Source organism: Montipora foliosa, chromosome 10 (assembly GCF_036669935.1).
Source record: "Montipora foliosa isolate CH-2021 chromosome 10, ASM3666993v2, whole genome shotgun sequence".
NCBI lineage: Eukaryota > Metazoa > Cnidaria > Anthozoa > Scleractinia > Acroporidae > Montipora > Montipora foliosa.
In genome coordinates, this window is record NC_090878.1 from 16,348,774 (window position 1) to 16,373,761 (window position 24,988).

The window sequence follows — 24,988 nt, forward strand, 5'->3', positions numbered from 1 at the left end:
CATTTGCGCACACGCGGATCATTTTGTGGGGTCGTACTATTCCACGTTTACGATGTATATTAAGAGGTTGAGAAAGCAGCTTTCCTGGAAGCGAGGAATGCTTCAAGATACTTACACTTCCATTATTTGGGCAGGGTCCCTTGATCGTGGCAGATAACAGAAAATGACTTTTGATTTCAACCACGTGATCAGAAGCCATTTTGTTGCCAAAACAAACCAACTCGAGGGTCGTAAAACAAAGGTTGGGCAAGGCTAGCGCTTCCCGTACAGGATAACATAAGTAATATAAAGGCATAGGGCTGTTATCAACCAAGGCCACAGGACGATGAGGATAACACAAGCGCGATGTTTTTACTTAACGGTGTCCTACGAAAACCGAATTCAGCATTCGTTTTATTTCACGCGGAGATCGAGGAACAAAGCAAAAGAGTCACAGGAGACGTGACCCTTGGGAAAAAACTGGGAACCCCTCTCTCCCGCTCGACAGAATGGGAAATAGAGTGACCCAAGAGACAAGAGTGGACAAAAGACTAATGCCACAAAGCGAACTGACTTATATACAGTCTATATTCAATTATGTGAGACAGTACACCTTTTGTTGTTTATTTACAGAAAATGTGCATTTCCGAAGAATCCGCAGAAGAGCGAGAGACTCGAAGGTATCTTAAGATCTTACGCTTAAATGCCAAGCCCGATATCAGCTGGACAAACAAATACCAGCTTTAAAAATAAGCTGTTTCCGAGTTCACGTCTGCCTCCTCTTCAAAGCGAGTCCAAGTACGAAGGTTTTGTGATGCTAATTACTTCTACTTCACATATGAATGAAAACTAATTTTCATAAGAAAACTTCGCACTCAGACTCGCTTTGAAAAGGATGCAGACATATGTATTTTAGCGCACGTATAAACTCAACACAATCACTGAAACGCTGGCTTTTTTGAACGGATGCTTGGACAAGATCTCTGGCATCCGAACCTGGATGTCTCCCTCCTTTGTTCTTTGTCTGATATTCAGAATTTTCCATTTGTGTTCAAAGTCGTGCACTCAGGAATACACGTTGTGTAAAGCATACGGAAAAGTCACACGGGTATCCGGTGGAGGTTAATTTTTTGTGTCACAGAAATTAGTTTATCAACTGACTTGATATGGTGAATTGACCACCGAAAATAAATTTGAAAGCTGACACGACAAGCGTTAGCTCTTCGTGTAAGCAAAGAGGAAATTATGTGTTGCTAGCGGTTTATGCGCTCTGACAACCGGCTAAAGCTCGAAACGACAGCTTTTGAATTTATCTAATCAATTCACTTAATTAACCCTTTTCAAGCATTAGGCCTTCGTCTGAGCGAACGGGTCATTTTCGCTTATGAGTCAAAACGCTCTGACGAAGGGTTAACGCTCGAAACATCCTTATGGTGATCAATTTGCCTTATAACCCAGTTGAAAAACCCATTCTGTTTTCTTTACTTCCCCATCGACGCATTACCACAGTTTCTTTAGAAACTAAATCCCTTTATCCATTTTGTTTCTTTGTCCGACTTTCCGGTCACCAGCGCAAAAATCGTTTTCTCCTCGGAATGACCGTTCTTTGGGAAAGCCTATTTCTACTTATTCTTCTTGCAATTCTCAAAGCAGGGAATTAATAAATTACAGAGTCGCATAAAAGCAAGAACTGGCAACTTAAAGGCCTTAAAAAAGAAACAGACGAATATCTTAAAGGAGGAGCTATTAGTGGCGTCCAAAGATACCTGAGAAAGACAAAAAAAAAACATTTTGATTGTTGACGGAATGCCAGGTCATTTGCATTAAACAACTTGTCCCAAAGCAAATTGGCGCTGCCGTCGCTAAATTCGCGAAAACTAATAGTTCCTGGCAAACTGGTCACCGTTTGATTTAGTCTCCGCTCTCGTCGGCTTACAAAAAGGGTGCGTAAATTTTACCAGCCAATCACTGCGGAGAACGCTAAACTTTTGTCCCTAAGGAAGTGACTGGCATTCAAACGAACCTGTCAGCGTAACCAAATCCGCGTGGCCACCGCCAAGTCACACTTTGATTGGTTGATAAAATGGCGCGAAAACATCAACGAGCGAAGTCAATCATCTGGCTAGCCTGTTCCAAGCCCCCAGATAGTCGGGGAAACGAAAACAACTGCGTGTGAAAAGCGAGTGGGGGCTTGGCGAGGCGCCTCGCCTCGACCCAAACCCACACATTTTTCGCGCGCATTTTTTTCTCTTTCCCGACTATCTGGGAACCTCGAACAGGTTATCGTCTGGCTCGCATACCTTACCTTATCAAAGATAGTAGTCATCTGCATGGTAAAGTTCACTTACAAGTCGGTACACGTACGATGGTGAATAGCCTCCACTAAAATTAAAAAAAAAAAAGGACGTGACGTTGGGTGCACGAACGGGATTTGATAAGGCGACGAAGGCAAATTGACCAGAGCATCTCAGTTAGCAGTTGGCAGTTTTGCACTTCTACGCTTGGTTCCTGCCACAACAATTTCGCGCCACATTTTCAACCAATCAGAGATAAAACCAAATCCACTCGTTATACCTTGCTCGCCTTCGTTTTTTTTCCCGCGCCATCGCCATCGGCTGCATGGACTTACGTCGGGCAATTTCACGACGCTCCAGTTATTCAGTACAGTTTTTCAGTTTTATTACTCGGTTAAGCTAATGTTGCTATACACCAAGAATAACATGGGAAATGACAAGCAAACAAATGATGATAATACTACTACTACTACTACTACTACTACTACTACTACTACTACTACTACTACTACTACTACTACTACTACTACTAATAATAATAATAACAACAACAACAACAATAACAACAACAATAACAGAACAGAAAACCAAACTTAATACCTACATGTTTGAGATACAAAGATTCACTAAGTCTGGCGGAATGTAGTCAAAGACAGGACTTTGAACTTCTATCTTTGACAAGATATTTCCTGCAACAACAACAAATTGCTCGTAAAAAAGCCAAATAATGCAAATATGTGTAAATAAGAGGTGAAAAAAATGAAAACTATTGGAAGTGTTAAGCAAACAGCTTTGTAAACAAACAAAGTGATTCTATCCGCGCAAAGCTGAATGCATATATGGTCACATAAATGATCTCTCAAATCGTACCTTCCGAGAATTTCATTACGTCGTGTGGAGCAACAAACTTATTGCAACTATCCTGAAACACACAAACAAACAAACAAACAAACAAAAAACAAGTGATCTTCCTCAGTGGAACACCGAGGGCCGTTGATTTCACAAGTTCGTTAATAATTTTATTAAATACATCGTGGCTTGAAATTCTTGTGCTTATTTCTTCCAAAAATTGCACTCGGAATCATGTGCCAGATTTCTTGTCCAAATTCACCCACCGTGTTTCGCCGTAACGTAACCTTGACGTAACCTTCCACTTTAAAAAATGTATATATATATTTTTGGATGGTGACAAACATTTTGGAGCAATGTCATGGCGGAAAAAGATGACAACTTTTTTCGTTCGATGTTGGGCATTATTGACCGTTTGTATCCTGGACGCAAAATTCAACCAGACTAATTGTGCGTCTATCATTATAGTAGTCCAGTTTAAAGACGGAAAGAAATATCAATGACCCAGAATCCTTGTAAGACGAACTTGAAGCGTGTGTTGACATCGTCTCGTAACTAAGACGGGCATATGATCATCCCATTGTACATCTAAACGAGTTATCTGCTTTAGTTCAGCCTGGCAACACTAAATGAGAATTAAGCATAAATTGCAATCCGATAATGTACCTGATCGTATGAAACAATGTACTGTGGTGTCAGCTTGTACATCGCAGCACAGACAATTAACTGGGGAAAAAAAAAAAAAAAAAAAAAAAAAATATATATATATATATATATATATATATATATATATATATATATATATATATATATATATCAGTACGAAAACCTTTCCGAGTTATACACGAGGGCAAGCTTTTCGTTAATGAAAAAAAAAAAGAGAGAAAATCCAGAAATGAAGCTATCCTTATTCCTTCGTTACTTCATTGCAATTCATTCGCTGAGGTCTTCGGTGAGTAAACGAGCCGCTAAATTTATACTTAAAAATCCTCAACTACCTTCCAGGAAACAAAAAAAAATACGATTTAAGCTGCGTTTCCAATAAAGCCAGCAACTCGATGTCATCATGACTTAAATTTTCAATTCCACATTCCTGCAATTCGTTCGGTGAGATCTTCGTTGCTTGCACGGGGGCATTGGACTCGAAAACTTCCGAAGTAGTTTACTGCCTTGACGCATAGGCTTGAAGCCTCTTGTCGGTTAATAGCTGTTCTGCGGCTTTTGCTCGTCCTTACGACCTTATTAAACCACCGTGTAAAACGTAGTCTCTCTCTTTGAGTGCGTTGGCAATGATTTAAGAATCATAACTTACTGGCACTGAGTGCTGTTTAGCGGCAAGAGCGAGCGCATGAGAACCAACAATGGACCGCAACCTGTGGAAACAGTAGACCAAGAAAAGGAATTTTAGGTCACATCAAAATGGACGGAGGTGGGAGGCACGGATTACGACCAGTTCTCCACCACTTCGCCTGACTCACCAGAGCGTAAAAGTGTTAAATCTGTTAACCTTGACCTAAAGGCCTATGGTAAGATATTTTAGGGTGTTTATGGGAATTCTCTGGTTAACCAAAAATAGTAATGGGGAATCCCTTTACTGATAAAATTATCGTCACATCAAAAACAAGATAATTCTGAGCAAAAACGGCCTTTATCCAGGAGATTTGCCATAAATTTGAAATACAAAATGTCGGGCTGACTCTTTTCAAGGTTACCCAATGCATTCCGTTTCAATCTTGTCCATTTGTGACCATCCATCTTTTCTTTCCTTTTGCCTTATTTCCTTTATGTTGTCAGTTCAACAGTTTTAAGTGGTTATTGCAATGTTTCAATCCACTTTTTTGACATTTTTGGCATTTTGGGTGTCATGAAATCACATCATTTTGCGTGACAAAGCCTCTTTAAGTTCGATGAAGAGACACAGATGATAACTGGTAATTTCCTTTGAGCCTGCTGAGACGAGCAAAATTAAAAACACTATTCTTGCTCCAAAATGAGAACAGTAGGTCTGTTAAGCATAAAATAATCATAGAGTAATAAAAATAAACATAGATTGACCGCCCTTTATGAAAGTCGGGTATAGGTGGCTTTAAGGGGCTGTGCCACGACATTTGGGGCGCGTTCGATTAACCGTATTCCGGAATAGGAATACATGGAATAGAAGTTAGAAATCCTTCGTTTTTACGGGAGATTCACATTAAAATTATCAAACACTTGCTAAAATGATATTTTAAACATATCTTTATTATCCTTGTTGCTTCAAAAGCGCCAAACATACGGTTTTAAATCATCATTCCACGTATTCTTATTCCGGAAAACGGTCAATCGAACGCACCCTTAGACAAATTCAGCGACTGGCAACTGGCAAACAAATCAAGCGGAACATAAAAAAAAGAAAAAAAAAATTCTTAAACATTAAAGAAATGTTTGAGTGAAACAGCAAATGCAAAAGGAGGAAGGGATGGGCAAAAATGAACAAGATTAAAATGGATTGTAATTGCGGTTTTTGAAGACAGCTCAGCCTGACAGTTTTCAAGGTTTATCTCAGTCTGTTGTTTGTACCTTCAATAGACCATTTGACAGCTGTAGCTAAGTTACCTGGACTAAGAATGAAAGCGAGGCTGCCGCTGACCCTGTTTTGATACAAACCTTCGTGCGTTTGTAATGTTAATGAAGACTAATTAGAATTACAACAACACAATTTACATGATAAAAGCAGTGAGGTCTGTATCAATACAAGGTCACCGGCAGCCTCGCAGCCATTCAAAGGCTAGGTCGCTGAGCAAACAATTGTAAAATGGTCTATTGTGTTTCCTCGACAAGCACTTTTTGGTCAGGAAGCTTTAGAGTTGTGTTGTTCAAAAGAAATTTCTGGTTAACGTTGAGTTGATAATGGCACGTAGGGCCGAGTAATACGCAAAATTACACAAAATCAACCACACTACCGTAACACAGCCCCTTACAGTAAAGACGACAGCAGATGCCTCGGAAACGTTAGAAAACACTAAAAAGGACGCTAACGTTTTGACAACGGACGACGGAAGCATAAACGCCACAAATCTGCATAAGAAATTAGCAAAGGCAATAGTTCTGCACGCTCTGCACGTGCGTTTTTCATTTTGGTACATTTCTGACGAGCGTTCGACTCTTCAAGGCCTTTAGGGTATCGGTCAGTTTTGGACCCGTTAAGTTGGGAAATGGTCATTTGTTGCTTCCGTTCTCTTAGTTAGATGCAGACCTTTAAGGCTAAATAATCCTAGCAAATGGTTAAATCTCTCAAGGAAACTAATATTTGAAGCTAGGTCATTTATGTAAGAGATGTACTCTCCTTAATCATGATATGCGTGCTAGCTTGTAGCTTACCCGCCATCCGCCATAACCGCGTGTGTACCAATGATTACCTAAGATTAAAGAAAATAATTTACAAGTAATAAAACAAACTTAAAGCGTAGCATTCAAACTCACACTCCTGCAAATCTCTTCTGCGGACTTGAGTGTTGAAAACAAAGATAGTAAATGGCATTTACATTGAATTCAAGGCCCGGTTGTTCGAAAGCCGAATAACTTAATTAAAGTTCTTGCCGAATATCAGCGTTAAACGGCATTTGGGAGTAAAGAAATAAACTACTTGGTTAATTTTTTTAATCTGGGATTAGCGTTAATCGGCTTTTCAACAACCAGGCCCTGAAGAACAGTTTGTGACGTCATTTCAGGAATAGGCCCTTGCCCCATATTATCTCGTCCATGAGACAAGCGACTGCCACTTTTTTAAACTGTGCATGCAGTCTTTTTACAGACGAAATTGCAACCAGTTAACGAAAAATGCATGCTTTTTGGCGCTGAAATTTGACTTTCCCAAAATAAAAAAAAGGGTTGAGGTTAGGGGAACTTTAAAATGGAGATGAAAAATAATCGATGCTAAACAGAATAACGTCCGGGTTATGTATAAAGCTCCATGCAGACGGACGCAACCATCCCCACCCCCCCCCCCCCCCCAGCCGTGTTGGGAACTGTTGGCCAACAATGAACGGGGCTTAATAAGCAACGTAAATCCTCACTTTGTTCACTCTCGACATGATGGCAAACACAGCCGAGTCTGTGATGAGCGTTGTCTCGATGTCATGTTGCGCTAAACTCTTCGCAAGATCTTGACCCTGAAAGACAACAGAGCAATCACCGTGGAATTTCTGATTCTTACCTTTAAAGTACATGTATATATTTACAACTAACAATAGACCTAATCGGCTAACTCAATTTATAAAATAATTAGGATAGTGCACGCACTCTCATCGGTCAATGGCTGTGTTTAGATGAGAGTATGGAAACACGGATGTGACATCACACGAATTTTGATTGGTTATATGCCGTCAGACGCGCTTTTTGATTGGCTGGTAGGAAATATGATCGTGTATCAAGAAAATCTGTTTCAATCAAGAAGTTTCCTTCATTTGCCGAATCATCTTTGAGAAATATTATTTTTATAAAAGCAATAAAGGGTCTTTTCCGTGTTTCCGTGTTTCCATAGCCTCATTCAAACACTCGGGGAAGTTGGGAGAATTCGAGACAGTTATGCAAACCCTCGACTACGTCTCGGGTTTGCATAATTGTCTGGAATTCTCCCAACTCCCCCTCGTGTTTAGATGAGGCTATGGAAACACGGAAAACGTCTTCTCTTGCTTAAATTGTACCCAATTCAAACCCAAGGAGACCATTGTTTTCGCTTTCGAAGGTTTTAAGGACGGTGCCTACTAATTGAAAAGTATGTTTGAGCGGTTTACTGAATATGCGGGAAAAGCAGATCTTAACAAGTGTTGTTGAAATCCAAAAAGAGAATTGGGGGTAACCACGCATTTTTCGACGATAATTAATCAATGTATGGCGTTCTTTCCAAATTGCAGCTTAATTATCTCTGAAAAATGCACGATTACACACAATTTTCTTTTTGGATACCAAGAGCACTTGCTAAGTTCTGCTTTCTCCACATAGTTTTGAACCGAACAAAGATATCCCTTTATTAATAACCACCGCCATCATTATTATCTCGAGTTGCGCAGAACGTATGCGCAATAAAAATAGTCCCTCGATAATCTATGCTGCAACCGACCATTGTTCAACAAACCTTGTAAAATGGAGCCCCTTCCGCCACAATGACGCTAAATTTGCGTTTTCTTGCTGCGTTCTAAAAAGGAAAATAAGAAAGAAATCCATTTCTTTTCTCACAAATTTTCAATACTTGAGAAACGAAAAAAAAAAAAAACTGTCACACACCTTAAGAAAAGCTTCCACTGTTTTGGATTTTCCGATGGTCATGATGACTTCGTTGGAATGTATATGCTCCAGTGCCTGAGTTGCAATATTATCAGCACTAAACACAATCAAAAAGACCAATTCACAAATTCAAAGTAAGCACATATTATTAAGACCTCTTCTGAGGGGCGAGTTCCTAAAAGCAATGCACGTGTTAATTTTACAGGGTCTTCAAATAACCGAGGAGTAAATGATCCTTTCGTGAAGAATCCCGTCTGCCAATGGTTTGACGTTCAAGTCTTCTCGCAGGTCACGTCTCACAACTCATAAAATTTCAGTGAGACGTTAGAATTCCCATACACTCTTTGTGAAAAAAAGCATGAAGTTCAGGAGTTGTGTTCTGCCCTATACGAGATATGTCCAGGTTTGTCGTCGTCTTTCCGGCTTTTACGATTTTGGGCAAAATCCACAATCTTCTTACTTTCGGCTTTTACGATTTTTGCGATTTTTCACAAAACTGACAATTTTCGAAAAAATCGCAAAAATCTCGAGTCCTAGTTGGAGACTTGCCTTGTTCTTTTCAGCTTTTCCGATTTTTTGCGAAAAAATCTCAATTTTTGCAGCTGTGTGCAAACTTGGACATAAGTGCCCCACCAGCAAATAAGGAGCTTAAGCAAGGACTAGACAACGACGGCTTTGAGAACGACATTAAAAAAATGTAACCTCGCATTGTTGTAATCATTTCGCGGTGATTCCAAGTCATTCAGCATGGAAAGTGTGTATCAACAAAACGAAAATAAAATTAATTTGAAAGGTGTGGTTGCAAGGAGAAAATCTAACGCTCCATTCACATGGTACCGGACGAATTTTCTATTGGTTAAAAAATTCGTGCATTCGTTCACACTACAATATTGTAGGTCAACATTTGATAATTCAACCATTTGCGGGGTGTAATTACAAAGGCAGCACTTTCTCCTCAGTTATTTAAAGACATTGAGTGTTGGTCCGGCCGGAGTTTAACGCACGGCCTCCCGCATGGCAGCCCGATGCTCGACCAACTAAGGGGCTGATGAGGTATACAGTCAGGTTGCCCAATGCAATAAAAGAAACAGTCGTCACCCAAGGAAAGTTCTTCGAAATGTCTCCTATTAATGTAGATACCTTGATTCGAGTTCTGTTAGTAGTTCGTTTAAAGCATCGATAACTGTGGTCTGTCGAATAAACAAGAAGATAAGACAAGGTGGATTTATAAGTATTGTATTACATTAATAGGATGCAGAAAAAAATAATGGAATAGCACCATAGGAGCACGGAGGAAACGAAGCGAACTTTATTAAGAGTAGATGTAATCTGAAATCAACAAATTAAATGTTGTTTTTTTGGAAGAGGGGAAAACTGGAGTACCCCCTGAGAAAAGTCTCTCGGAGTGAGCAGAGAAGCAACAAACTCAACCCACATAATTATGAGACAGAGTCTGGAAATCGAACCCTGGCCACACAGATGGGAGGCGAGTGTTGATTTGCACCCTTCAGCGCACAGTGAAATCCTATTACTATCATCTTTTTTTAGAAAGAAAACATTTAAAGATTAACCCTTTCACTGCCGAGGGCTCCCCCATTGACGAGTAAAATCGTCTGGCGTTAGACAGAGTAAAATCTATAAGTGTCAATTTGCATTTTTGGCGGTGAAAGGGTTAAGCGCAATCAAAAGACTTTATTTTTTCACAATTTGACAAGGGATTTTAAACTTTGCCCAATGGATTACATTGCCCCCTAAACTGACAAAACAAAAGCTCAAAGGTTTTGTATGTAACGTTCAAACGATGCCCTGGCGAACCTACAGTCTGCGTTAGCGTATATTTTCTCCTGGAAAGTCGCATTTGATTGTGAAACACGTAACTTACGGTGTGAATAAATCGTAGCAAAAGAGAATACCTTAAGGCCATGCGTCGGTTTATTAAAGTCACTGGTAGAAGGTCCTCCCGCCATCAAAAATTTCTAAAATGACCAACAACAACAACAAAAACTTGCATTACCCAAGGCAGTGCCAATGGAAGCTAAGTATTCCATGTCTCATACATTGATGGATATGCTGTGGATCACTTTTTTTCCTGGTTCAGTTCAATTTTGATTTTTCTTTGTCTATTCATTATCATAATCTGAATCGGTACTGAGTGCGGCCCTATACGAACCGACCAATGCCGGTGAATAATTAGCAATTATTCCCCGAAGGCGAGGTGAATATCGGTGAATAAAAACCGAGGCGAAATCAAGGTTTTTATTCACCGATGTTCATCGAGCCTGAGGAGAATAATGGTTTTAGTATAATTACATCGGTGATTATTTGAAAAATATGCATTTCCTATAAAACAATGTCTTCGTCTGTTACCTCCACAAAACGGCTTGGGACCATTTTGAAAAACTGCTTAGGTGATTATCGCTTAATAATCACCTCCACAGCAGCTGTGTTGGCAGGAAGTGAACAGATAAACCACTGTAAGAAATATTTCAGTAATTTTGCGAGTCAATGTTCCCAGCCTTAGCCCTTCGTCAGAGTAAACTGAGACTAGCAAAGAATTTTGATTCATAATTTTAGCTTTCTCTCAAGAAGCTGGAGTTGTTCGCGGCCAACTCTTGAGCAATTCCTACGCTTCACTGGTGCAATACAAAAACTTGCCTGCATCCATTTAGAACTCCTTAAGCACTGCTCAGTATGTACAGTATGAACTGATAGGCCATTTCCAAGTTCACGTCTCCTCCTCTTCAAAGCGAGTCTAAGTGCGAAGTTTTTCTTATGAAAACTGGTCTCCATTCATATGTAAACTAGAACTAATTACAATCACAAAAACTTAACACCTACACTCACTTTGAAGAGGTGGCCGACGTGAACTCTTATCATGACCTCACTTTCATTCAAAGGGCAGGTTACAGAGTGCACAACTGTAGTTACACTGTATACAATACAATACAATACATACTTAATTGACCGCTCCCCATAGGGGCTTTTCAGGGCCAATGAAACACAACGAAACGACAGAACAGAACAACAACAACAACAACTGTTAAGAATCCCAACTGGCCGGAGACAAACCAGTTGGCTATTTACAAGTGCAGCTGGGAAGTTGAACCAGGGACAACCAAGATCAAATTCAACGAGTGGTTAGAGCGGGTCTTGAACCTAGGATCTCCGGATCTCGAGGCAAGCGCCCTAACCACTGGGCCACACTGTTAAAGATTACAAACTTTAAAAATTACCTACAAATCACAGACAAAAAACCTCACATGCAATGATTCCTCTGTTTCTCCCTCTTCTGTTTTCCCACTCAAAGAACTGGAAAGAAAATCCATTTTTTGACCAAAGAAAGTCTATGAAATTGAACTGACATAGACTGGAAGGTAATTATTGAAAAGCAAACCAAGGTAGAAAATATGACACTGTCTGATAAATAATGAACTAACACTGGAGCACAAATTGGGAACTTCCAACATGGACATGAAATCAATATACCTCAAACCAAATCAAACAGTGTCTTTTGAGGAGAGGGGAAAACCGGAGTACCTGGAGAAATCTCTCAGAGCAGAGTAGAGAACCAACAAACTCAACCCACATTTGACACCAAGACTGGGAATGGAACACAGGTCACAATTGTAGGAGGCGAGCGCTCTCACCACTGCGTCATACAATGTACCTGCTTCCAAGGCTCCACGGTAAAATGATAAACAATAAGTTTTGATTTGCAACTACAACATACACTGTAAATTATGTACATATACAGTACATACCCTGCATATTCCTCCCTGATAATCTTCAGAGCTAACAATAAAGTAATACAAGTTATTTTGTGCTGAAACACAAGAACAAGTTTGTTCCAATGTCAATTTTGTGAAGGGGTCACTCTTAGGGTTCTCCAGAAGCTCTGGCGACTGGAGAAAATTTGCCATCTGCTCGACCTGACTAAGCTACCCAGGGGAAATGTATACTCATTTTTTGGGGCCAGTTTGGCAGGGAAAGCAATTTTCACCGGCTAATTGAAATAGTTCTCCATCTAATTCAAATTTTCCAGAGAATCCTACAGTACACTTTGGGCTTCATTAATCTACAAGTAGCATCTCCCAAAGAAGGAAATCATTTCCTTTGGATTTTGTTAGTGCATCTTGAACAGTTTAAAAACAATGATGTGGCACTGAAAACACTCCGACTGAGTGTATGGAAATTTGTTTGTGCTCTTCACATCTCAATCCAATTTTTCAGTTGGCCGATGTGAAGGAATCCAGATTCCAGAATCCAGAATCCAGGACCAGGGATCAGCTATTCGGAATCTGGAATCCACAGGCTGGGATCCGGAATCGGAGCGCCACCTGGTTCCAGGGCAAATTCAGGCTACTGTGAGTGTATTTAGCAAATGTTTGCTCCTGTTGCTATCTTAACTTCAATGACCTCTTGTTTACGAAAATCACTTCCAATATGATTTTTCATAAAAATATTGTTCTCCACAGCATTTATTTGAATAATTAGTACTTCAACCCCTTGAGTTTTACAACTGTAATAGTTTTTCCTCTAACACCAGACAAGTTTACATCAGTGGGAATGATTCAGGAGTCAATGGGTTAGCAGGCATCCTCAAAGACTAATGTGTAACGCTATGTAACCTTTACATTGCAGTAACGTTGCATACATGTACAAGGGCTGTGAGATGGGACTTATCCTTTACTGTCCCTAAGTGAAATCTCTAAAAACCTTCAACACTGGCAAAATGATATAGCTTTCATTTACAGCAGCACTTTCTCTCCTGTCAACAATTGTAGACCTTCAAGATTTCTCCAGTTAATGTCCTATCCCAGAACCTCCCCAGTGGCAGAATTGAACTCATTTTTTTCATCATTTCCTGACGGGGTTACTTACCTCTTCGCACCATATTTCCAACCACAGAATCTAGGAAAGAAACAATAATTATTGTAAGATAAGAATGGTGGGAGATCACTTATGGCGATGCAAAACAAAGTTGGAAGTGGGTGGGTGATGGGGGAGGGGGGGGGGGGGGGAATAGAATGGCCTGAGTGATCAATAAAGTTTACCCCCAGCATATGTCTTCCTCCTCTTCCTCATCATTGTCGTTATCACCACTTTACACTGCATCAATTGGCACACTTAAGTGTATGTTACTACCCTTGTCTGCCACAGAAACCATTACCAGACTCTCCAGATATTGCGGCTCCTCATAAATCTGAGATACACAGACCCCACCCCCCACCCCCCAAAAAAAAGGACAAACCAATAGACTACAGTAAAGTTTGTAATTATGCCTACCAGCTGGTTGTGCACTTGCCATTTTCTTCCCTTCTGTTCTCATACACTGCATTAGTTCACTAAAGAGAAATCGCAAAACTTAATGCTGACCACATTGCTTCCAAAACAGTGAACATATGTTGTAATAACCAGAGATAAAATACCGAAGTATTAAAAGATTGCAGTGGTGTTGAATTCTTTAGAACTTAACATAAACCCTAATGCACAAGAGCCTCTTGCTTGTGATAATCAATATGGAAAAAAAAAGAGTTGTTTACCCTGCTGTGCTCCAGCGAGTCTGGGATACAATTCTTCTTAACAGTTGTAATGTCTGTGTTGCAATGTTATATGATCCATGAAGTTGTCTGAAATGCCAAAAGAAAAGTACAATATGTGACCCAACCCTGCATGTAACAGATAACATTTAGTGCATCTGCCATTCTGAATGATCAGGACGCAAAACAGAGAAAGAGCCACTATTGCCAAATGCTAATAATGCAGGACTTGAGCTGAATTACAGTGTTCAAGTCTGTCTTTGACTATGACTACTACCAGTACTTTGGCTGGGCAAATGCATAATTTGTTTCTCATCCAATTCCACAAGGAACTAGAACAGACTGATAATCACCTTCTGACAAGTGATGGGTTGCCCTTTAATTTCCTTAACTGTTACAGACCAACCAAATAAACAAACTGGCCATGTATAACATCCTCTCTTTCTGACTTGAGGACTAAATTACAAAGAGTGCAGTTCAATGATTTTATTGCAGTTAAATATGTAAGTTGACAGAGTTAAACAACTGGCCCCAATTGTTCAAATGATGGATAGCGCTATCCGCCGGGTAAATCACTACCCAGTGGATAAAGCCACAGCAAAACCAATTGCCCTATCCAATGGACAGTGATTTATCCGGTGGATAGCGTTATTCACCTTTTGAACAACTGGGGCCAGGAGTGTCTATTATTTTGCCAGTTGTGGTCAGTGGAGTTGCCACGTCAGTGCAAATTCCACCATGATTCTCTGTACTTGTGTACTTTAGGGCCCATCTGTAGCATTGCTGTTGTGAAGCAGAAAAAGAGTGTTCGTGGGGCGCTATTTCTCATCCCCCCTTTCGCGGTATTTTTATCAGTGTGACATGTGCCTGTCTTCCATGCTGCATGGGGGCTCATGACTGGGTTTCAAGGTTTCCCAGCCAAATGGACCACATATGATCCTGGATCACAGCACCACAGCCAGGTATAATCAGCTGGGCATCATCATTTGCCTTTTTTACGCAGGAAGACAACAGCCTTGGTACCGAGAGAAAAACCCTCGACAGTAGAAACCACCTACAATCACAGAGGTGAAAAGACATGGTTGATTACCACTATGCCAACCTGACATAGGCCTATACTATAGGGAAGCGCCAGATGGTCATCCACCTAAACACACCCAACGTGACTTGAACACCCCAGTGAACTGATCGACATGGAAACTGTGTGCTGTTCTTAATACAAATTTCACAGTTGTTCCCTGAATTATGATCCCTAAAGATCTTATTTGTTCCCTTCATCTTCAAGATATCTCAGCTTAAAATCTACCCTATTCTCTCTCTCTCTCTTTGATCGATATTCACGTGCAAACATGTGTATGAGGCCTGGTATTCCAGAATTAAGCCCAGTCATAAAGCTAAATCAAATACTAACCCCTGCTTGAGAAAAGAAACAAAGCTTTCAATTCTCTCATACAAATCATCTTCTTTTGACTCAGCTGATGGAGGAGCCATGCCGTAAGAAAATGGTTAATGTTTTGAGAAAAGTCAAATATAGGTCAGCGGCTTAACTCATCGATAGATGATCGCGCATAAACATCCGTGGGCTCGGGTCCGGGCTCTCAGTTCACTCGGCGCGGTCGTCAGCGCGGCATTTTTAAGAATTTCGGATATTTTTAGTAAATACAAGTACAAATCATGACGGACAATATTGTTTCAAAACTCGCCCTGAGGGAAGTGAGTATACTCTTTTTTTCTGTATAAGCCTATTGAATTCACATCAATACTAATAATATATATATTTTAATATTTTTGAAGACAATGGGGACGTTACAACCGCACTCGCGTGCTAACCGACTCCGCTTGTTCAAGAAATGTCCGCAGCGGTTTTGCATTCCACTTAAAAGTATACTGGACGTGAATGGTGACCTTATGAGAGGGTAATTGTCTAAAATGTTAACAATCGACATCGTAGGTAAAAGGGAAGGGTTTGGAGGAACAATGGACTGGTTATTTCCAAAAAGAGGACAGCTGAATACAGACCATATAAATTCCTATATAAAAACAAAAATTAAAAAAAAACATCACATGTACATGTACACGAAGGATATCTTCATATTTTACTCGGATTACTGGCAAGTCATAAATAAATCATATGCTGGAGATCTGTATCATCATCATCATCGTCTATTCTTGTTGCAGTCGAAAAATAATATATATTTAATTAGGCCATTGGTCAGTGTATCAGCAATTGATTGGATATTTACAGTGGGACCCCTTTATGTGAACGGCAGTAAATATCCATGCCGATATCCAGTAGCCTGCATGTACATGTAGCTGGCACTCGCGAGTATGATGGTTTTGGCTGTGACTGGCATGTGGATTAGTAATTTTGAAACTCGAGGTCAAAACAACGAAGTAACCATCGATTTATTCCTGTGTCTTTAAATAACCTTGCAATTAAAATACTCTGCCAGCTATGCAGGCTAATATCCAGCTGACAGGGTATAATTTATGACTAGTAAAATGTATGAGAATTCTGTATCTTCTTTACGAAAGGGTCTGTATCAGTACCATAATTCTGTCAAAGGGTATTTATACTAATTAACAATTAGACCCGTAGCCCTTGCTGACTACGGGTCAATTGCCCATGAGGCAAAGCCGAATGAGCTATTGACCCGTGGCCCTTGAGAGTGAAGGGTCTAATTGTTTTAGTATCACCCAACTAGTCGGACAGAAAAGGCAATAATAAAGTTAGCAAATGCATGTTAAAGAAATATTTATTTGGGAATAAAACGAAAGAAAGCACCATGCTTTTCGCTACTCTAGGACTATATCACCCAACTAGTGGACTAATGCAAATCCTGCATTTTGATTGGCTACGCTACTAGAGGACTATTAGTAATACTCCTCAAGTAGCGAAAGCGTGACGCTTTCTTTTGTTTTATTCCCAAATAAATATTTCTTTAACTTGCATTTGCTAACTTTATTCCTGCCTTTTCTGTCTGACTAGTTGGGTGATACTAAAACAATTAGACCCTTTGCCCTCAAGGGCCACGGGTCTAATTGTTAATTATTACCCTTTGACAGAATTGTGATACTGTGAGTGAATGAAAGAGGGACATTTGAGAAAAGTATACCTTAAACAGGCATAGATTATTAGTATGTATGTTTTATTATCCACATTTTAATTTTTTTTTGTTTTTGTTTTTTTTGTTTCAGGCATGTAATTCTTGGTTTTACTAAGAGTGGCAAATATCTCATATCATATTGCCTTAAAATTGATAGCGATGATGCCAGCCCACTTCCTTGTTATCGTTACTCACTGCATTGGTGGCAGTTTAATCAGCAAAGACCTTTAGTGCAGGTTTGAAGTTTTATATTCAACTATTATTCTTTGAATAGATCAAAGAATACCTGAGCTCTTCTGACTAATCTTTGGTGAGGGTTTCATCAGGATTTTGCTCAATAGCTCATCAGCATTTGGCCACTGGGCATTTTTAATGCTTTTGATACAATAAAGTAAGCAGAAAAGATTAAAACAGCTGTGCAAAGTCATATTGTTAAAAGGTCAATTTGCCCAGTGCCCTGCCCTGCTTTGGGATCTTAAGATCTTACAATGGTGGCTCGGTCAACCCATTTGTAATGTAGATTTCGACAATACAGAGTATTTCGTGTGACCACTCTTGATTGCACAGATTTGGCACCTTCTCTGGTTGGCCCTTTTTGTTGGTTTATAACCCTTTTTTTTGTTGTTGTTGTTGTTGTTGTTTTTTGTGTTTTTTGTGTTTTTGTTTTTTTGTTTTGTTTTTTGTTTTTCTTCCCCATTGAAATAAAAAAGGCAATAAATTGAATGGAGAAAAACAAGGAGGATAGGTAGAGCCCAAGAAAACAAGGTTTCCTTTCACAGGAACACATGAGCCCAACAAATAGACCATTTTCGAATTCTCGTGGCTGGACTGGATCTAGCATGGAACGGAGGCTAATGTGGGTAAATCTTTTTAAATGCAAATTAATTTGCCCGCATTAGCCTCCATTTCATTCTAGATCCAGTCCAACCGTTAGAATACGAAACTGGCCTATTGACCTGCTCCCAACTACTGGAGGGGCTTCATAGGTCATTTGCTCGAGCATTGCACTGTTATCACAGAGGTAATGGGTCCAAAACCATTGAATTTTTCAAGTGTCTGTAAGAGACAATGAATTATTGCTTAAAATGTCTGGAGTTACACGTAAGTGTGAGGATCACTTCTCCCTTTCGTCTAAAACGCGCGCTTCAAATATAATAATTATTGTAATACATTATTTCAAAACACTTGGGTTGTGAGATACTTATTACGTTTGGGTAATCAAACAAATTCTGGGGAAAAGAAAACCATGTAGCCAACAGTTCTGTGCTCATTAAATTCAATGACATTATGTACTGAATGTTGTGAGAGGCATACATGTACAATCATGTACTTGTAACAGTGATACTCATTAAATACATGTACTCTAGCTGGCAATGTTCCTGATAATCCAGTTGATTGTTTTGGACTGTCACCAGCATACACTGTAATTCTGTTTTGTAACACCATTTTTTGCTATTTTCAAGGTTTTTTGTGTGGCCTTGTTTGATAAAGAGGATATACAACAAGATCTACTTCTTATGGTTGCTGAAAGCTCAGATGAATCAACATTTGTAATTTATGGAGAAACGTATGTCTTTCATTCGTTTAATTACATGTACATGTAATGTTGGATTTGCACTGAATGGCAACTGAATGCAACTGAATGGTTGCTAATTTGCAAAAATTCACGCTGTATACTGTAGTAATGACATTCATGAGGGGAAGGGTTTGGCTTATTAACCAACATTGCCACCATTTTTGCCAAGTTACATGTAGTACATACAAAAGTTAATCACCCATGCATCTTTCTTTTGCATATAATGCATTTGACCCCAGTCACACAGCCAGGGCCAATTGAATTGGCCCAATTGCATTCAAGTTTCAAGGGTATCTGCCTTGGACACAACACTGAAGTTGAAGACAAAGAAAAAATATGAACTAACAATCTTTACCATGTTATTGGCTCTGTAAAAAAGGTTTAAAGGATTCTTGTCATTGTACATGTAAACTCATCTGAATTTATCACTGTACACCAAATGTTCTTTGCTTGCAAGAACAGGCCTTCTGATAGGGTGCGATTAAAAAATGCAAATTATGCGATTTTTTCAGGGCAGATTCTGCGATTAGAAAGGCCAATTATGCGATAAATAATGTAAATTATGCGATTTTTTTCTCAGCAATTTTAAGCTTGTTTTATAAGGTTTCAGGTTAAGAAAAGCACTTTTTTGCTGCCCTAAAAACATTTTGAACACAAAGGAACAGTAATTATGTATCTCGATCGACATTAGTTGGGATAAATAAAAAAAATGAGGTCTTCTGCACTACCGGTGCACCACGTTAAAAGTTGAAAGGACACAGCTAACATGCCAAATGAATGATCAACGTGCTCGTCAACCACGAACTTCCGAAGATGGTCAATCACAATAGGGCCATACCCCCATTTATACGAGAGAAAATAAGCCGCGGCTTTCTCTGGCCGTACGTTCACGTCTTTTTCAAGCCGCGGCTTATATTGACCTGGGAATATATATTCGTATAAATAGTTCCTTTTGCGTATTTTGTACACCGTGGCCAGAGTAAGCCGCGGCTTATTTTCTCTCGTATAAAAGGCCCTAATATTGCACGACGAGAAAAACATCAGTCCATCGTCCACCAACGTGGAGCGTACCTGTGAGGTACTTTCTTGCTCGATCGTGAGCTTTCAGATTGGGCGGAATGTGGGAACTTCCTTCTTCGTCGAAGAAAAAGCAAGCGTTTTCACAACAAACTTATCCATGAGTAAGTTTTTATCAGTTTTCAACGAAAGAAACTACATTTTGCCGTAAAACTTACAACTTCGCTTATTTTTCTCAAATCTCTTCTATAAGAGAAAGCAACTGTGTCATTTCAGTGGTGTGTATATAAGGCCGTGTTTGTGTTGCACCAATAGAAGGAGACTCGTACCAGGTCCCCGACATGAAAAATAAAGCCTTGAACTTCGAATGTTTACGAAATCGAAGGTGACAAAGGTTTTTTAGCCTTTTTCCAAGATAAATCATCTTAAAAATGGCGTATTTATGCAGGAATTTCTAAGAAACGTCTTGATTTATGTTTCATTTTATGAACTTTGTACGTCCTTTTGTGAATTATGCGATTTTTCGTGAATTGTGCGATCGGATGCGATTTGAGGTCGATTGTGCGAAATCGCACCATCGCGTAATATCAGAAGGCCTGCAAGAAGAAAGAAAACTTGTTTGACCATAACTTTGATATTACATTTTTCACTTAGTTATCTTTGGTCTAAACAAGAAATTCAAACAAAAAGAAAATCTTACTAAAGGGTACCTGACTCTATTTGAGGGAAGATTAATTTTTTTTTTCTCTGTGTACAAGTGTGAACAATTCAAGATAATAATAACCCAATGAACAAGTACATGCATATGCATACAATGTACTTTTCATAATTTATTCGGACTTCATAAGAAGACTGATCTCTATCTCACATTGCTTAAGGAAGCTGAAGGTGAGATTTTTTTTTTTCATTCAATTCCTTGATTGTTTCTCTCTTTTTTTTTTTTTTTTTTTTTTTTTCTGATTTCATAACTGCCTTGAAAATGAAAATCTTTCATATCCCTTTGGGAAACAAACGCACTAAAAACGACCTGCAAGAGTCCAAGCTAACCATTTGCTTTGTTATTTTGTTGCACACCAGATTCTCTGTAAAGGAAGAGGAAAGTCGTCACTGTTACGTCACGATATGTGCTGCCCCGTCACCAGGCGCGTGCCAGGGGTGTAAAAGTGCAAACAAGTGTTTAAAGCATTCATTTGTGGTGCATTTTAACTACGACCTTTTACCCCCATTTCCAACTTTTATCCCTTCTATAAGTCTAAGAACGGAGGACACAGTTCTTATCAACACAGGAGACTTTCTCATGGCGTTGAAGGTCTTGACATTCGAAGAAAATGACAAACACGTTTTAGAGTATCTTGAGAGATCGTTTGTGGGAATTTCCCAGACGGAAGACTGGCCATCAAGAGATATGTCAAGTGAGATTATCTCTAAAGAGGTGGGCAAAATAAGCGTGGCTTTGCAATGTTCGACAGAAGAAAGTTTAGGCATGCATACTTCTGAAAATGCGAAATCCTATCACAATAGTGAAAATTCAATAACTGATTTGTCCAGTTTGAAAACTGATACTGGGTGGAGCCTGAATTCAAATGGCAGTGACGATAATTATGGCATATGTGGTTCGAAAACGCATGTGATGAACAAACGTCTTGAAAGGCACACATTAGTCTCCAACTTCGTGAATGAGCTTAATAAAATCCACTTAAAGAAGACGAGGGCTAATGACCATCATGTGTCATCTTCTCGAGAAACGTCCATTTCAAGTCACCAAGGAGGCCATTGTAATGGAAGTGAAAAACAAGCAAAATTTTCCGGATCAGAGCAAATGAAGGAAAGTAGGGAAGATGAAAACGACAGCAGGTATGCCTTATGCACGTTACAAGTACTTGTAGACAAAGGCACTGTTACGTGCAGTTCATTTGAGAAGTCTGTCGATTCCTTGGAAAACCAGGATAAGACTGAGAAAGTTATGAGACACTGTACAGGAAGCAAAGTTTCTGGGAACTTAAACAGCCCTAGCAACAGTATAAAACATGTGCATTTCCGTCAAATGGATTCGCCGGATTCAAGGACCGATTTGAATACATTGGACTACAATAATAACGATGCTTGTGATGAAGATTGTTGTGACTCGGTGCATCTCAAGAAAGAGCATGGTACTTGTTGTACCTCGTGTAGTATACATCCATCAGTCGATCCACCTTTAATTTATAGCGAGAACTTAACGTCCTCAGTCCTCAAGATGCATACAGAGACAAAGAATAATTATAGCTTGGATGACGTGTCTGATGAGTTTGATTTGTATGATGGATCTCTGCCAATCAAAGTAACAAATCTCCATGGTGATCCACTGAAACAAGTCGGAAAGCTAAACAAAAACAATCCCGACTCAAATCAGTCGTTCATGAAAAGTCTTGACAATCCAGGTCTTCATGAGCAGGTATTGACTGTTCATCAAGTGACGCTCGACTTAGAACAGTGTATCAGTGAGATGATTAAAGCTCACGAAGGCCTCACGAACTGTTACAAGTCACTCAGAGACTATGACGTTCAAATAGTGGATGTGTGTCCAGACAGTGGTGTGGTTATTGTTCTGGCCAGAATTCTGGTTTACACCCGCAAAGGGCAGACACCTGATTCCTGTGGTTTGCCTGTTAGTCCAAGGTGGGTACAACACTGGTTTATTTATTGTTTAATTCCAGTTTCTGAAAGTACATGTACATTCATTCTCTTAAAGTGGCATGAGGACAATCAGCTATGACGACAAGGGACTCTTTTAATTTCTCCAAGTACCGTGTACTCTTGGGGGCTGTTTACATGGAGGTGGGAAGATCCTAGCACCAGGAAGATCCTAGCATGGTACTAGGGACAAAAAAACAAACATGGCGGCGACCGGGTGTTCACGGTATTCAGCTGCCATAGGTCGACAATTTCGTCTGGCGTTGCCACAGGACGATTCTAATGATTCTGATGACCGCCGAAAATATTCAAGACCAGTTTTGTTTCATGAGTTGAGAGATTGCCAGGAGGAAGATGAAAAGGAAGTTATTGAAGCTTGTAAGGAGAGTTGAAGGACCCAAATTACATGTTTGTTGTTCTCGCCCGCCATCTTGCTTTCATTCTCCACTTCCACCCAGACAGAAATTTCTGCATGTAAACCAAACGAAAAGTTGTTTCGCCTTCTAGGATCTTCCAAGTGCTAGGATCTTCCTACCTCCATGTAAACAGTCCCTTGGTTATTTGGGAAAGCCCGTGAATTTGTTTTCTTTTTCTTTGCAACTGTAAGTTTTTCCGTTTACCGTCATTAAGTACAGTACTTCAGATAACCTTTTGGTGCTGCAGGGTAAACCTACATTTAACCTGAAAATTGCATCAGTTGGAGTACATTATTTATGATTTTCCGCGTGGGACGGGGGGAAAAGCGGGGGCGTGGTTATTCAAACCAGTTGTTCAAAAATCGAGCAATGTCTTTACTTTTTTCGACAAATTATTCGTTCGATTTTATTGACTGCAATAAAATTGAACTTATTCGTGTGTCTTTTTGTTCTGTCAGCCCCGAGTTGCAGAGCACAGGTTTCCTATTTTCCTGGAAGGTCTGTGGAGGTGAAGTGAGAATTCTACAAGTGTTTGGTTTGGACAGCTACCCTGAAAACAGGAAGTACAGAACGTTTAATGTGGCAGCCAAGGAAGCGAGCGAATTTCGGACCAAGTTCTCAGTTCCGCGGAGCATTTCCTCTTTTGTTCAGGCATTTTCTAACCACACAGTATTCACTGGAAAATCTCTCAAGTATCTGAGGCATCCTTTTTTGCCACTCGTGTTGGTTCTATAAAAGTGGGAGGGGGGAGATGGGGGGGGGGGGGGGGGGGGCGGGGTTGAAGTTTCGATTTGATTTTTTTCCTTTGTTGACCAGTGATAATGGGAAGCTTAAGCAACGACAACGGCGACGGCAAGGAGAACGTCACAAATTTGCATATTTGGTGGGTAAAAACAAAAGCTTTGCACGTTCTGCACGTGCGTTTTTCACTTTTGTTCATTTCTTTGCCGTCGTCAGCAAAACAACAACGTGGAACAGCCAAATTTGAGGTTTTATCATGGACGTCAGCATTTGAAGATAAATTTTCATTTTCTCGCCTAAATTAAGTGCCGTTCCCACCAGGGTCATTTTTGAGGAACTACCACACCCTTGTCGTGTTAAAGGTTGAAATAGTCACGAAGCGATTAAAATAACGCGAATTTATATTTTAAGATGACGTTCTCGTCGCCGTTGTCGTTGCTTAATAGGGAGCTTTAGCAACGACAACGGCGACGGCAGCGAGAACGTTACAAATTTGCATATTCAGTAGTCAAAAACAATAGCTTTGCACGCTCTGCACGTGCGTTTTTCCTTTTTGCCAATTTCTTTGCCGTCGTCAGCAAAACTACAACGTAAAATAACCAAGTTTGAAGTGTTATGGAGAACGTCAGCACTTGGACATAAATTTTCATTTTTCTCCCCTAAATTAACCGCCGCTAGTAACGGTTTCATTTCTGAAGGACTGCCACACCTTTGTCATATTAAAAAGTTCGGAATAGTCGCAAAGTGATCGCAATAACGGGAATTTATGTTTTTACATGACGTTCTCGTTGCCGTTGCCGTCGTCATTAGGGAGCTTACGAAACGACGACGCTACAAAACAATAGGTTTAGTGAGCAAAAACAATGGCTTTGCACGCTCTGCACGTGCGTTTTACATTTTGGTACATTTCTTTGCCGTCATCTCCTAAATGACTACGTGAAATGATCAAATTCAAGGTTCTGTGAAGGACGTTAGCACATGACGATGAATTTTCAGTACTCTCTCTACGCTTCCAACTCACTCATACCAGTTTAATTCCTCGACAGTTACTACACATTTTTAACGCGAAACGACATGAAATAGTTTCGTAGTGATATGAATAACGCGAACTCGTATTTTAAAATGAAGTCCTCGTTGCCGTCGCCGCCCTCGTTTCGTAAGCTCCCTATTGCTAAAGCTCCCTAATCTCCCTAATAGGGAGATTAGGGAGCTTTAGCAATGACGACGGCAACGAAAACGTCACGAATTTGCATATTTAGTGGGTAAAAACAATAGCTTTGCACGCCCTGCGCGTGCATTTTTCACTTTTGTCCATTTCCTTGCCGTCGTCAGCAAAACAACAATGTGAAATAGCTAAGTTTTTGGTTTTATGAAGAACGTCAGCACTTGAGGATAAATTTTCATTTTCTCTCCTAAAATGGAGTGCCGTTCCGACTGGTGTCATCTTTGAGAAATTACCACACCCTTGTCATATTAAAAACGCTGAAATAGTCACGAAGCGATTAAAATAACGCAAATTTATATTTTGAGA

The 24,988-nt window shown here is 39.9% G+C and overlaps 3 protein-coding genes across 3 annotated transcripts in view; 2 read left to right on the plus strand and 1 right to left on the minus strand.

Annotated features, from left to right (window-relative positions):
* Positions 1 to 285, plus strand: part of LOC137973504 (uncharacterized) — a 1,702-nt gene extending 1,417 nt beyond the window's left edge. The window contains exon 1 of the mRNA XM_068820333.1: positions 1 to 285. This exon is cut by the window's left edge and continues 1,417 nt beyond it. Within this exon, the coding sequence (XP_068676434.1) occupies positions 1 to 157 (157 nt within the window). The 3' untranslated portion in view covers positions 158 to 285.
* Positions 286 to 554: 269 nt separating this feature from the next.
* Positions 555 to 15,464, minus strand: LOC137973505 (translation initiation factor eIF2B subunit beta-like). Its single transcript, XM_068820334.1, has 18 exons — positions 15,339 to 15,464; positions 13,931 to 14,017; positions 13,674 to 13,732; positions 13,269 to 13,298; positions 12,149 to 12,179; positions 11,648 to 11,696; positions 10,301 to 10,363; positions 9,528 to 9,577; positions 8,388 to 8,484; positions 8,239 to 8,298; positions 7,178 to 7,273; positions 6,483 to 6,520; positions 4,435 to 4,495; positions 3,789 to 3,848; positions 3,144 to 3,195; positions 2,878 to 2,962; positions 2,285 to 2,361; positions 555 to 1,745 (listed from the first exon to the last, which is right to left on the minus strand). Exons 1-17 carry the CDS (start codon positions 15,416 to 15,418, stop codon positions 2,289 to 2,291), a joined length of 1,071 nt encoding a protein of 356 aa, XP_068676435.1. The 5' UTR covers positions 15,419 to 15,464; the 3' UTR covers positions 555 to 1,745; positions 2,285 to 2,288.
* Positions 15,465 to 15,532: 68 nt separating this feature from the next.
* Positions 15,533 to 23,451, plus strand: LOC137973554 (uncharacterized). The gene is made up of 6 exons (XM_068820395.1): positions 15,533 to 15,640; positions 15,722 to 15,843; positions 17,126 to 17,270; positions 18,498 to 18,601; positions 20,705 to 22,285; positions 23,175 to 23,451. The coding sequence occupies exons 1-6, from the start codon at positions 15,602 to 15,604 to the stop codon at positions 23,449 to 23,451; spliced, it is 2,268 nt and encodes a 755-aa protein (XP_068676496.1). The 5' UTR covers positions 15,533 to 15,601.
* The last annotated feature ends 1,537 nt before the right edge of the window (positions 23,452 to 24,988 follow it).

What these genes read in the sequence shown, in the direction of transcription:
- LOC137973505 (XM_068820334.1), bottom strand. Translation starts at nt 15,418, where the DNA reads ATGGCTCCTCCATCAGCTGAGTCAAAAGAAGATGATTTGTATGAGAGA. An exon ending in GGCAAGTGCACAACCAGCTG is followed by an intron (nt 13,299 to 13,673) that starts GTAGGCATAATT and finishes TTTCTTTCCTAG; the next exon opens with ATTCTGTGGTTGGAAATATG. An exon ending in ATCAGGGAGGAATATGCAGG is followed by an intron (nt 11,697 to 12,148) that starts GTATGTACTGTA and finishes TTTTCTTTCCAG; the next exon opens with TTCTTTGAGTGGGAAAACAG.
- LOC137973554 (XM_068820395.1), top strand. Translation starts at nt 15,602, where the DNA reads ATGACGGACAATATTGTTTCAAAACTCGCCCTGAGGGAA. An exon ending in CAAAACTCGCCCTGAGGGAA is followed by an intron (nt 15,641 to 15,721) that starts GTGAGTATACTC and finishes ATATTTTTGAAG; the next exon opens with ACAATGGGGACGTTACAACC. An exon ending in TTTGTAATTTATGGAGAAAC is followed by an intron (nt 18,602 to 20,704) that starts GTATGTCTTTCA and finishes GTTGCACACCAG; the next exon opens with ATTCTCTGTAAAGGAAGAGG.